The following is a 14,664-nucleotide window of genomic DNA, read 5'->3' as shown; positions in this document are numbered from 1 at the left end:
GCTGCTGGTTTTAAATTAAGCAGGAGAATTTATCGTGTGTCGTAACAGGTTGTATACTTTTTCTGTCTGTTTAGGTAATGTACCATATCTAAACTACTGCTTTTTAATAAATACTTAAAGATATTTACAAATAATTACTGGCTACGTTTGGATCTATGAGTTAGACTGTAAATTTTATGCCTCTTATTTTCAGCAACAATATCTTATGCTTTTATCTAGCATCTTACAGCAACACAAATCATTGTCAGGAAATCAGGCAGTTTCAACTGGATGAATCTGGCACTCATTGTCACCCAGGAACATGTAGTGTCACCCAAACCAACCTGTCAACCAGTGTTTCATTTAAACAACCCATTAATCAGCTGTGAACTGAGCATTGTTTGGCCAAGAAGGTTCAGTAGGTAACACCTCGAACCACTGGTAACAGAGGGCTGGTCAGCAGCATCGCAACATCTTTGGCATAATAATTGACTGAATATCAATCAAGCAGTCACATTACAGGTGTTTCTAACAAACTGAGAAATGATTAAAATTACTTTCATTTATTAAAATCTTTCCAATCCCTGATATTCCTAGAAGTGCTCAGCAGTAGTGGCAATCACAGTTACAGCATTCCATATCACAATCAAAATAAATCATTTTTTTAAAATCAGCTAAATCAACAGAGTGAAGCATAAATGGAAATTGACATTCTTGTTGTTAACTAAGTGAGTTACATAATTAAATCTAATCCTCTTCCTTACTCACTAACTACTCAAACATATTGAGTACTGTTTGCTGTATTCTTCAGGTATTTTTTCCCTTCAGTGAATAAGGTAATCATAGAATTATACTGTTGCATCAATTAGGATCAACTAAGTCAACACAGGCAAAGGCTGATCTGAGATTTTCCAGAGTTTCATTGCTATGAACCAATTGAAAAACCCATACCATAGCCCTCAGTCTCAGTGGCTGTCTTGACAACCAATGTAGATATTCTCCTATAGGTGTAAAATAATTCAGATTTAATAATAAAGTAAACAAAGCACTCCCAAGTTTTTCCCAAACAAGCCACTGAAGGTGGTGCCTCTCAAGACACTCCTTAAAACTCCATTACTGACCAAATTTTCAGTTAGCACACATTAAAAGATCTGTCCAACTGTCATCTCCTTTGGCTAGGTGCCATTTTCTGTCCACAAGGGCCTTGGGATCTTTTAACTATATTAAAAGTGCTACATAAACACAGGTTATCGCTGCATGTGTGAAGACTGGGAGATTCAGAAGGTTCCTACCAGAAACTTACTGATTATATGAAATTTAAAGTCAAAAGAACCAATTAATTTTATTTGTATTTCAAATTTTTCATGGTGCTCTTTGCCAGCCTGTGTAACATTTTCCTTTCAGGAACAATGGTTGGGTGCCTTTTTACATTGGAACAGATGAGAATTGCAACTCTGTGATGTTGGGTTTTGGTTAAATCACAAAACTTTTAAAAAAATATTTCCTGAGTAAGAAAGCAGTAAGGGCCTGAAGAAGGGCCTGTGCCCGAAACGTCGAATCTCCTGTTCCCTGGATGCTGCCTGACCTGCTGTGCTGTTCCAGCAATAAAGTTTCAACTAAGAAAGCAGTAAATCTTGAACTCAGAATAATCAAAATGGTTTTAAGTTAAAACACTTCGGAGGCTCAAGATCCTTAAATATTTCTTTAAAATGAAACAATGGGTCAATTACTCTTTGACTTCTCTCAGTTCTATAACAGTAATTAGCAGCACTGAGATTTAAAAACCCACTGTTGTACGAGGATTAACCGTTTGTGGTCTGATCCAGGATTTGGGAACATCTGGATATCTCGATATCCACCGATTAAATCACCACAATGCTGGCTAACTGTGGTGACTCAGTCTCGTTATTGGACATTGCCAGTTGTATAGAAGCACAAAATGTAGAGAGTGCAGAAACAACATCAGGCCAAGAAGTCAATACTCATACTCACATATCTCTGTGCTCCTCAAACACTGGACTCTTGCACACTTACCAATTCTCTTCACGCTACCAATGTGTTCCCCCACCTTTAGTTAGCTCTTAGCTCTAGAAGTCTCTCCCTAAACCTTTCCACATTATAGACTGCCTGATAGCTTGTTGGTTGACCAAGTTTTTTGCTTATCAGTCCTAATATCTCCTCACTTAGCTCCAAGTCAAACTTTATTTGATAATCACTCCAGTGAAGTACCGTGGGAAATTTTGCTAGATCAGAGACAAGATATGAAAGAAAGTTGTAGTTGTAATTCATCTCCTGGCAAATGGATTGTGTCTAGCTGGAGGGTTGCCGACTCTGCTTCCATCTGTTCCTGGAGCCTCCGATTGTATGAAATCCCAGTTCCAATCAATTGACCCACATCTCCAATCACATCCAACCTCACCATTTCCCCCTTCCGCTCTTTCACTGGAAAACCCATTGGACTGACCTTACACAGTTAGCTAACCACCTATTCTCAACCCCCAGACACCAACTGCAATATTTCTTTTCTTACAACAAAGCAAAATTAGCATAAGAAAGTTAAAGATGAATAGCATCAAACAATATGATGTCTCGCCATGTTACCTATTATCTGGATTTAATTAGCAGTCCTGGAGAGTATTGGGGACACCAAATCGTATCTGAAAATAAAGCTTGCCCACTCACCCAAGTAATTAAGACCTTTATGCAATTAATCTTTCTGTTTTTCATTGTGCAACATTTCCCACATTTCTATAATCTTTTCTGAAGATAATGAATGTACAATAAATGCATCCTTAAAATGCTGCACTGAGTACTTGAGTCCCCACATATAAAACTCTTTCTTGTGTTTCAGTGGGATCTTGCTAGAAAGAGCCAGAAATCCCATGAAAACGTCGTCAACAGGGAAAGCAGGTAAAGTCTTGGATTTCCAGTTCAGCTCTGGTATGAATGATCTCGGCACCATGTATCCTCCACCAGCTGGGAAGTCTGGGTAGATGTCATTGACCAAAAGATATTGGCTCACTTTGTTGTTGCCAAATCGGTAGACCATGTTTCGTTTATAGATGTAACCAGAAATAACTTTCTGTGAGGTGTTGTCAGTTGTGATGTAGTTCACAATCGCCTCAGGGTTGACAAATTCATCGTCGTCAGCTTTGAAACAGCAAAATGAACATAAGTAAGCTCAACACAGGCAGACAATGCGGTCAGAGAGCTAAAGTGATAGAGATATTGACATGCAAAGAAAAGAGGGATCCAGAGACAAGACAAAATGACAAAAATAGAGAGGCAAGGCAGGCTGGGACAAACCGGGACACGAGCACCAGAACTGAGACAAAAAGGAATCATAATATCAAAAGTCTCCAATTGAACTGGCTAGACCCAGGGTCCGAGCAGCAAGTTCACAACATCTGTTTTATTAATTCACTGGATGTGGACAGCACCGACTAGGCTAGCATTTATTGTCCATCCCTAGCTGCTCTGGTGGTGGGAACTGCTGTTTTAAACCACTGCAGTTGATTTGGTTTGCCCCCATATTAGGAGGGATTTGCAGGATTTTAATACATGGAGACTGAAGGAACGGTGATACGTTTCCAAATCAGGGTGGCATGTGGCTTAGAGGGGAACTTGCTGATGGTGGTTCCCATGTATCTGCTGCCCTGGTCTAGTTGTTAGTGGTTGTATGTTTGGAAGATACTGTTGAAGAAGCCTTACTGAATTTCCACAGTTCATTTTCCAAATAGTATGCACTGCTGCTACTGAGCATCAGTGATGGAAGGAGTGGATGTTTGTAGATATGGTGCTAATTAAGCAGGATCTTTGTCTTGGATGATTATCAAGATTCTTGAGTATTGTACCCAGGCAAGTAAGGAGAGTGTTGCTACACTCCTGAGAAATCTTGTAGATTGTGGACTGACTTGGGGAGTCAGAAAGTGATCTACTCCAACTAGCACTTGGAAACATCGTATTTATATGGCTGATTGGGTTACATTTCTGGGCTAGTCAATGGTAACCTCCAAGATATTGAGTGTGGGGTAATCAGTAATGGTAACATAATTGAATGTCAAGGGCGATGGTTAGGGTCTCTTCTTGAAGATTGTCATGGCTCGGCACTTGTATGGTAAGAACGTTACTTGCCTGGACAGTATCTTTGGAGTTGCAAACAATGTTAAACATTAGCAAACTTCCCTACTGCTGACCTAATGATAAAGGAAAGATTATTGACAAAGCAGCTGAAAATGATTTGGTCTAGGAGACATCTCTGAAGGAAACACTCTTGCAGAGGGTCCTGGACCTGAGATGACTGGCCATTTTTCTTTGTTCTTGGACCAACCAGCAGAGAGTTTCCTGCCTGACTCCCATTGACTCATTTTGCTAGGCCACACCAAGTCAATTATGGCCTTGATATCATGGAAAGTCACTCTTGCCTCAATTGTGGAATTCAGTTCTTTTGTCCATGTTTGACCAAAGGCTTTAACAAGGTCAGGAGCTGGGTGATCCAAGCAGAACGTCAGTGAGCAGCTTAGTTCTAAGCAAATGTTGGTTGACAACACTGTTGATGACACCTTCCATTATTTTATTAATCAAGAGCAGGGTGATGGGCAGTAATTGGGCAGGTTAAACTTTTCCTGTGTTCATAGAATAGAAACCCTACAGTATGGAAACAGGCCATTTGGCCCAACAAGTCCACACTGATCCTTCAAAGAGTACCCAACCCAGACCCATTCCCCTACTCCTATTACTCAACATTTCCCATGAATAATTCACCTAACCTACACATCCCTGAATATTATGGGCAATTTAACATTGTCAATCCACCATAACCAGCACATCTTTGGACTGTAGGAGGAAACTGGAACACCTGGAGGAAACTCACAGACACAGAGAGAAAGTGCAAACTCTACACAGAGAGCCACCCAAGGCTGGAATTGAACCCAGGTCCCTGGTGCTGTTAGGAAGCAGTGCTAGCCACTGAGCCACCCTGCCATCCTTTTGTCGGCACAAGGCATTGGTGGGCTACTTACTGCATTGCTGGTGAGATGTCAGTATTGCCGTTGCTCTGAAACAGTTTAGCTAAGGGTGTAGAAATAGCACAAGCACAAATCTTCAGTACTCTTGCCGTAATGTTGTCAGACTCATTGCCTAATCAGTGTCTTGAGCTGTTACTTGTATCACAAGTGAATTGAACTGGCTGAAAATTGGCTTCTGTAATACTCAGGATCTCCAGAGACGGCTGAGATGCATCTTCCACTTGGCACATCTGATTGAATATTGGAGCAAATGCATCAAGACATTAAGCTAATTAGAGTGGGCTCAGGTTGAATCATACTGTATTCAATCTTCCAATCCCTGGATCAGATCAATGATGGCCATTGTATTTTCTGCAGAAGTTCTAATACACTGAACTCCATGGGAATTACCTGGAAATTACCAAAGGGCACATTCCTTTGGTTTGGAACCATGTTAGACACATTAAACGCATTAGACACGTTAGTCTAACATCTAGGTAAGTGCAAAACTGAGGCCTCAATCACTCCTTCAGAGGAGGCCATGGCCTAGTGGTATTATCACTGGACTATTAATCCAGTAACCCAGAATAATGTTCTGGGGACTGGGATCTGAATCCCACCACGACAGATTGTGGAGTTCGAATTCAACAAAATAAAATCTGGAATTAAGAGTCGACTAAGGATTGTCAATTATTGGAAAAAGCCACCTGGTTCACTAACCCCTTCATGGAAGGAAATCTGCCATCCTTACCTGTCTGGCCTACATGTGACCCCAGGCCCACAGCAATGTGGTTGACTCTTAACTGTCCTCTGAATAGGCCGAGCAAGCCACTCAGCTGTATCAAATTGCTAGAAAGTCACAACTTTTACTGGCAGGGAGATTTGCAAGAGCTGCTCAGGGGGAGTTAAACTAGAAAGGTGTGGGGGTGGGTAGGATCCAGGGAGACAGTCATGAAAGGGATCAAGCTGAGACTAGTACAGTTGAGAAAAGAGGAGAGTCAAACGGTCAGGGCAGGCAGGGACAAAGTAGAGAACGAGGTAAGACTGCATTAAGCTGCATTTATTTCAATACAAGAGGCCTAATAGGGAAGGCAGATGAACTCAGGGCATGGTTAGGAACATGGGACCGGAATTACAGAAACGTGGCTCAGGGACAGGCATGACTGGCAGCTTAATGTTCCAGGATACAAATGTTAAAGGAAGGATAGAAAGGGAGGCAGATAGGAGAGGGAGTGGCGTTTTTGATAAGGGATAGCATTACCGCTGTACTGAGGGAGGATATTCCTGGGAATACATCCAGGGAAGTTATTTGGAGAAATAAGAAAGGGATGATCACCTTATTGGGATTGTATTATTGACCCCCTATTAGTCAGCGGGAAATTGAGAAACAGATTTGTAAGGACATCTCAATTATCTGTAAGAATAATGGGGTGGTTATGGTCAGGGATTTTAACTTTCCAAACACAGAAGATTTTCCTGCTCCTCGGATGCTGCCTGAACCTCAGTGCTTTGCCAGCACCACTCTAATCTAGGACTGCCATTGGCTCAAGCATTGTGTGTAAAGATTACACACTGCAGAAACTTGTCTGACATGAATACAGCCAAACCCTAACCTGACTCATTGAACAAATGGAAATCCGCAGTGTATTCGCTTTGAAAATTTAATCTTGCGTGACCAAATCTTTGAGGAACTTTGAAAAAGTAAACAAAAAGCCATTGTTTCTACGGCAGAAGAGCTTTCAGTAACCCAAACAAAGCAGAGCATGAAGGGGACAATATGTTATCTGTGCAGCAGGTTATGATATGGAATGCATGCTCAAAAGCGCTGCAACTTCCAGTAGGGAATGGATAAGTACACTTTACCTCTCTGATCTAAATGCTGGGGACCAACTCATTTTTGCAGTATAAAGAATCTTTGAATTTCTTATTCTGAGGAACTTTGGCAGCCACATGCTGGGCTGAGATATCAGCTTTCAGAGCGTACAGCAATATTACTTTGTGCTTGTTGTGTCAATGGTCAGCGGCACATTTTTTCCTGAATCTCATTGACTTCTGTATTACTCAGCCTCATGGCTACTTAATTTCACCGCACTTTCAAAATTAATCTTTTTTGTCCATGTTTAGACTAAGTCTGCAATTAGGACTGAAGCCAAGTCATCTAGGCAGAACTTAAAATGAGCACAGGTAAACAAATTACTAGTGAAATGTGCCATGCCTAAAATAATGTCTAACAAGTGTGCAAACTTGAAAGCAGAGTGAGATTAAGTACTGTATTTACTCAAAGCATAAAACAGTTAAAAAACATAGAAAACTGTAATACAATTTGTGTTACTTATTGTATCTTCCATGTTTTAACTGTCATAGCACTGTATTAAAATGATGCTGAGTTGTTTCAATTGAGTCAAAAAATATTTCCAGATAGCTGAACTTGCCAAACAATAGATTTCCAGACTGGAAAGGTGACTGTGTCCTCAAAAGGAAACAAAATTCAGGATAGTGGGGAGGGGAATGGGATTAACTAAACAGGGGCTGGACACAGGGAGAAACTGGCTCATAAAAAGGTTGAAGAACCAGAAGGCAGGTGAGAACAATTTTTTCACACTGTGAGTGGTCTGGGCTTGGAGTGCTCTGCTTGGGATCATGTGAAGGCGGGTTCAAATGAGTTGTTAAAGACGGCATTATTTAAATTTCAAGCTAACTCTAACAAGTCTTTACTGACCCATCTGTGTCCACAGGGTCAGCAAAGGCATGCAGCCACTTTGGCAACTGGAGGTTAGAGTGAGTTGGTGGGTGGGCAGGCCCACGTTTGCTCCCCCAGAACTGGTGGTGTCTCAGGAACCTAGCCGGGCAGCTGGCAATGGGGAAGATGGCAAAGGATTGTGAGGAGGCCACAACAGCAGCTGTGCCAACAGTGCAGCAAGAATTCAAATGTGCATGTTTGGAACCGCTCTGAACTAAAACCAGGTATACAGAGAAACACTGGTTCGATCTAATAATAAGCCACAGGGAGGGCCTCTCCCAGGTACATGTGCCATCTTGACTCAGTCTTGAACGCATTATTGCAAGAGCTCAGGCAAGTGAGTGGCTTGTAGCCAGGCCCCAGCCTTCAGCCTGGATATCCCTCCGACACTGAGACGGTGCTGGTCACCAGCACCATGGGCTTTTCCCTACTTCACTGTGGTAGTGATAGGGAATGTTTGATGGAAAATGACTGATTATATCCTATCCTACAGCACAGCCTAGTCATCGCTGATTTTCCCTGTCATTTGCTCAAAACGTTGCTCCACTGTGACCCTGTGGTGGTTGCTATGTGATGATCTTACAGTGTTATAAAAATCCACACAAAGGCATCTTCCAACCCAGCACCACCCCTCCATCCAGCCAAATGAATTTTGGCACCTGGACCATCATGACCCTTCTAGAAAACTCCAACAATGACAGACCTGAATGGCAAATAGTTGTAATGGATTGGGAACTCTGGCTACGATACTGACATAGCTGGCCTGAGTGAGAACACAGAAGTGTAAAGAAAGCTTCAAGTGGGCCTCTCCGGTCCAAAGAACCAGAAGGTGAACGGTAAATTAAAGTTTGAGGAGATGCAGAGGATTGTTCAGGAAAACTGCACAGCGGGGTGAGGAGGTGAAGAACAAAGAGATTGAGAGAAAATTCCGTGTGGGGTCAGTACGTCCCTGTGGATACCCCTTCACGGGTCGTGTGAGGGTCTCGCTGGGTGTGGGAGGGTCTGCTCGGGCAGGGCTGTGTCAGTACGTCCCTGTGGATACCCCTTCACGGGTCGTGTGAGGGTCTCGCCGGGTGTGTGAGGGTCTGCTCGGGCGGGGCTGTGTCAGTATGTCCCTGTGGATACCACATCACGGGTCGTGTGAGGGTCTCGCCGGGTGTGGGAGGGTCTGCTCGGGCAGGGCTGTGTCAGTACGTCCCTGTGGATACCCCTTCACGGGTCGTGTGAGGGTCTGCTTGGGCAGGGCTGTGTCAGTACGGCCCTGTGGATCGTGCCCTATTGTTATCGAGCAAAATGAAGAAATACAAAACAAAAAGCAAAGGAAAACTAGGGGATTGAATTGTTTTGATAGTATTTGTGATTTTGAATGAAATTGAAAACCAGCAGATTGGTTGGTAGTTGAGGATTATAAATAAAATATTAGAGAATAGCCAAGTTTTCTAAAGTGCTGGTGCACTGTTGATTTTTTTAAAAAAAAAGACTGGATTGTCATTTGACTGAAATAAGTATACATATGGACAAAGGGTCTGCTTAGGCAGATAAGATCAGAGAATAGCCAAGTTTTCTAAAGTGCTGGTGCACTGTTGATTTTTTTTTAAAAAAAAGACTGGATTGTCATTTGACTGAAATAAGTATACATATGGACAAAGAGTCTGCTTAGGCAGATAAGATCTGTGTGTGAGAGAAAGAGAGAGAAAGGGTTTGTGTGTGTGTGTGAGGGAGAGAGAGAGAGGTTAACCATTGTGATTGGGTTTGTATGCACAACTGGGTTTTGGTTGTTAAATGTTTGTATCTGGTTCCCAGGAGCTGAAGATCCGGGAGTGTTTTGATTTTAGTTTGCATTGTCGGAATTTAAGATAGCATTGTTTTTTTAGCAGGTTTTTCAAGGAACCATCAGTGATCAGTGCATTCTGCAGATACAGTCTTAGAATAGCATAGGCAGGACGAATGAGAAGAGATTGTCTTTATTCATTAGTTGAAGCTGAGGATGTTTAGGCACTGATCGATTGATGAGGGATGATTGCAAGTTGTGGAATTAGGGAACACACAGTAATTGACAAGACGCTACTGGACTTGTAAGGCATAAGGGAGTGAACTGTGAGAACAGAGATTCGCTGGACTGAGACATATGTCAGGAGGAACAAAGGGACTGTGGTTGAAATATTGAGTAAGAAATTTCCAGTAGCAAGAAACAATATCGTAAAAAAATTCTCAAAAATGGGAAAGAAGAACTAACTAAATGGCCAAGAGAGGGTACCTTTGATGTAAATATGTGCAAATGAAATGGAAGGGTTAATTAAGACTTCCAGATCTAACTAAGGATAAATCAAAAAAGAGAATCTTGAAGAGGTAGAAATTTTAAAGCTGTTTGGAATAGTAGGGGAGGATTGAGGAAAGAAATCCTTTCAGACACCAGGTACGACGAGGAAGGTGGGGAGGTGGGGGGGTGCCAGACAGCCAAACGAGCAGCTTTTTGAGCAGACTTAGGTGGAGAAAATCTCCATGTGTTCCGAGAAGAACGCAGAGCCTTTGGATATGAAACCCTGGATTACACAATTAGAAAAGTCTCCCCACCCCCACCCCCACCCCACCACCTCTCAATTCGGGTGAAGAGAATGTCACACACCGTCCTGTAATACGGGGCAACAAAGTAGAGAAAGAGGGGGAATTGAATTGGGAGGAAGCTGACCCAGAGCAGAATGTGTTAAAAATAAAACGGGAGGCGGGACAAGCGAGGAGGCAAAGTTGAAGCTTTATAACAGGAAAAACCGAGATTGCAAGGTGAAATTCAGAGGTTACGCAAGTCAAGAGAACAAAGAGACTATGAGACACATCTAAATCATTCCACGAATGTTAAGCAGAGACTAGCATAGAGTGCTGAGGGAGTGGAGCAGAGGTGGCAGGAAGATGGGAAGAAATACAAGTTTGGTTAGATTTGGAATCCAATGACGAATCACAATGTAATGATTTTAATAAGGGAAAGAAGCTCTCAGTGGGGAAATATGCCATTGCTTTTAAAAGGGGGGAGACGGCTGCAATGCATTCCTTAGGGAACCCAGGATCTGGAAAGGCCGATGAACGTGTTGCCCAGTTTACATGATGGAGCAGGAAACTGGATTAGAGCCTTTAGAAGAGGAAACCACAGGACAGTTGTTGGCTGTGGGGGATTTAGAGGCAGTGTTAGTACAGGTGGGGGGAACTGCCGATATTAAGAGAGATAATGGACCGAGTTCGCTTGAAGAATGTGGTGGACAATCCGATGATTGACGATGCTGGGTTTGAAAGAGTAAGACAAAGGGTATGGCAGGCCCTTAGTCTGTTACCCAACTAAGATCGATCCTAAAGCTTAGAAGGAATCCACTGGGAGACACTGAAAACTCAGTAGCCCAATTTGGGAAACTGGCTAAAAAGGTGGAGGCTTGGTACAGAACAATATGTGGGAGGTAGCCAACAGTTAACCAGAATGTTCCGGACTGCTACTGTTGGGGCAATGTCCCTCAAATTGGGTCTAAGCCAGAGGAGGCAGTGGCCTGGCAGGAATTCAGAGACCATGCAGTCGAAAGATACAGGAAAGACAAAAAGAAGCTGGCCGAATAACAGGAGGAGGTCCAAAGGAAGTTGACACAACTGCAACTCGAGGAACTTAAAGAGAGAGAGAGAGAGAGAGAGATAAGCACGAGGATGTTGTCAGTGACAACAGCGCTAAAGAAATGAATAACATGCTGGTCCAGGGAAAACCCTCGACCACCACCTGGCAAGGGCCAGACAACCCCATGCCGATAATAAACATTTTTGGAGGGACTTTTCCATGGAGACCATGCCAAGGTCAAAATAAAATTAACTAACAGGCCAGACAGAACTGGGGCCTTGAAGGACACAGGCAAAGAGGTGGTGCAGTGCCAAAGGGTATAGTGAGAAGTCAGGCTCAGAGAGGATCAGAAATAATGTGTTGGGGGTGTTATAAACCAGACTATTTTCAAAGAAATTGCCCATATTGGACCTGACCCTCCCAGCCCCAGGGTGGACCTATGAGTCAGGAACGTCTGGCTGTCCCACCTCAAAATCCCTACGGACCCAATGGGCCTGTTAATCCGTACAGGATGTGCTCGGGGTGCCCAGAGATCCCGAGTGGGAAGGAGCAGCACCCAATGATACGGGAGGCTGAACAGGAACCTACTGTGCAGGTTAGTGGGAAGGACAGTTGACACCCGTGATGATAGTTGCTGGAGCTACCTATATTGGTGTTCAACCCCAATCTGCCTCCCTCCTTCCCAGGTCAGGAACATTTCTTGAGACTGCAGGGTTCTTGGATAAACCGCAGTTAACAAGATTTACAGCCCCAGCAAGTTTATAAATGGACAGTAAAACAGTCGACTTGCCTTTATTAGTTTGAAGGCGATGCCAATTAATTTTCTAGGGTAGCAGCCTTACCTGAAATTAGAATTTAAATTAGAATGTACTCAAATGGGATTAGGATCGGAGACATAGAGGGTTATATTTGGGAGACTTGGGAAAAATGGAGGAAGGATGTTTTACCGTTACTGGCTGAAGTTAAGCCACCCACGTCTGAACTGCATTGCACAATGGTAACATTCTTAACAACTGAAGTAATTCCAGGGTATGGCATATTGTCAGTGATCAGTTCAGGCTGTGAGCCTGCTTTAATCCAAACGGTGGTACAGTAGGTGCTGCAGACTTTGAGGATCAGGCAGAGGTTTGGGTGTGTATGTCACCTCCCACCCCCCCCCACTCCTCCCCCAGTTGCAAGGTATAGTGGAACGGATTAACAGTATTTTAAAAGCTAAGTTGAATAAAATTTGTGTGAGCACCAATCTGAAATGGATCGATGAGCTGGCACTGGCACTAATGAGCGACCATATGCAGATTGACCACATGACCACCTTGACGCTATATGAAATGCTCACCGCTGGACCCATGCCAGTGCCCGAGTGGAGGGGTCCGTACGATAGGCCCAACTTGGAACTTGAGCTTAAGTAGTACATGCAACAGCTAACTATGATTCAGGAGTCTATCCCCACACAGGAAATACTGAGGGAGCCAGTGTCTGGTAACAAGGAGGGGCCTATTAAACCTGGGGGTCAGGTGTATGCACGGGTTTTTCGGAGAAAGGGGAACGAGCCAAGGGGAGAGGGCTCCTTTACGGTAACCCAGGGCGTCACGTACTGCCGTTCCAATGGTGGGTCAATCCGCGTGGTTCATCACTGTACCAGGGTGCTCCCATAGGTACAGACGGACTCTGGGGTTGAGGTATGTGAGGGCGGTGGTTGAAAGGGGAACCAATACCCCTTTCCATGACCTTGGGCAGTCGGTGAGTGTGGCCTTTGGGGATACCGGTGCCTGCGGGGAAGGTGTCATTTCTCCTGATGGTGTGGCTGAGGACGGGTTGGGGCAGGTCACTGAAGCCCCCTCCCCAGTCCTGACCCTTTCTGCTCCTGTGCTGGCCTGGGGTCCATCGATTTGGTGGACCTGGCGGATCTCGCTGGTAGTGCCAATGCCCTATCACACCCGGCTCTGCACCACCCTGTACAAGGGGTATGCCCTTAATCCGGAAACCGAAGTTTGTATAAATTACAGAGAAACAAAGGTTTCGTGAGCAGACAGGGAAGACATTTTCTGGCTGTCACAGCTTTGATTTTGTAAGATTAAAGTTTAAGTTTGTGAATGATTTTCTGAATCTCCTGGTAATTTTTTTATAATTACTCAATATTCTGTAAAGAGAGTCATAGAGATGAAAAGCACGGAAACAGATCCTTTGGTCTAACCTGTCCATGCTGACCAGATATCCCAACCCAATCTAGTCCCACCTGCCAGCACCCAGCCCACATCCCTCCAAACCCTTCCTATTCATATACCCATCCAGATGCCTTTTAAATGTTGCAATTCTACCAGCCTCCACCATTTCCTCTGGCAGCTCATTCCATACACGTACCACCCTCTGCGTGAAAAAGTTGCCCCGTAGGACTGCTTTATATCTTTCCCCTCTCACCCTAGACCTAAGCCCTCTAGTTCTGGATTTACCCTCTCCATGCTCCTCATGATTTCATAAACCTCTATAAGGTCACCCCTCAGCCTCCGATGCTCCAGGGAAAACAGCCCCAACCTGTTCAGCCTCTCCTTGGCAACATCCTTGTAAATCTTTTCTGAACCCTTTCAAGTTTCACATATCCTTCCAATAGGAAGGAGATTAGAATTGCACGTAATATTCCAACAGTGGTCTAACCAATGTCCTGTACAGCTGCAACATGACCTCCCAACTCCTGTATGCATACCAAATGCTGCCTTCACTATCCTATCTACCTGCGACTCCACTTTCAAGGAGCTATGAACCTGTAATCCAAGGTCTCTTTGTTCAGCAACACTCCCCAGGACCTTAGCATTAAATATATAAGTCCTGCCAAGATTTGCTTTCCCAAAATGCAGCACCTCACAGTTATCTAACTTAAACTCCATCTGCCACTTCTTAGCCCATTGTCCCATCTGATCAAGATCCTGTTATAAGCTGAGGTAACCCTCTTCGTTGTCCACTACACCTCCTATTCTGGTGTCAACTGCAAACTTACTAACTGTACTCTTATGCTCACATCCAAATCATTTCTATGTATATATGATGAAAGGTAGTGGACCCAACATCGATCCTTGTGACACTCCACTGGTCACAGGCCTCCAGTCTGAAAGCAACCCTTCACCCCCACCCTCTGTCTTCTACCTTTGAGCCAATTCTGTATCCAAATGGCTAGTTCTCCCTGTATTCCATGAGATCTAATCTTGCTAACCAGACTCCCATGGGGAACCTTGTCGAATGCCTTACTGAAGTCCATATAGATCACATCTACTGCTCTGCCCTCATCAATCCTCTTTGTTACTTCTTCAAAAAATTCAATCAAGTTTGTGAGACATGATTTTCCACGCACAAAGCCA

The 14,664-nt window shown here is 43.7% G+C and overlaps 1 protein-coding gene across 1 annotated transcript in view; it reads right to left on the bottom strand.

Annotated features, from left to right (window-relative positions):
* Window positions 1-1,523: 1,523 nt before the first annotated feature.
* LOC122544296 (beta-1,3-galactosyltransferase 5-like) overlaps window positions 1,524-14,664 on the bottom strand; it is a 26,251-nt gene continuing 13,110 nt past the window's right edge. The window contains exon 3 of the mRNA XM_043683387.1: window positions 1,524-3,129. Within this exon, the coding sequence (XP_043539322.1) occupies window positions 2,687-3,129 (443 nt within the window). The 3' untranslated portion in view covers window positions 1,524-2,686. The remainder of the gene's footprint in view (window positions 3,130-14,664) is intronic.

This window comes from Chiloscyllium plagiosum, chromosome 48 (genome assembly GCF_004010195.1).
Source record: "Chiloscyllium plagiosum isolate BGI_BamShark_2017 chromosome 48, ASM401019v2, whole genome shotgun sequence".
NCBI classification, from domain to species: domain Eukaryota; kingdom Metazoa; phylum Chordata; class Chondrichthyes; order Orectolobiformes; family Hemiscylliidae; genus Chiloscyllium; species Chiloscyllium plagiosum.
Note: the sequence above shows the minus strand (reverse complement) of the source record. Positions and strands in the feature narration are given on the sequence as shown.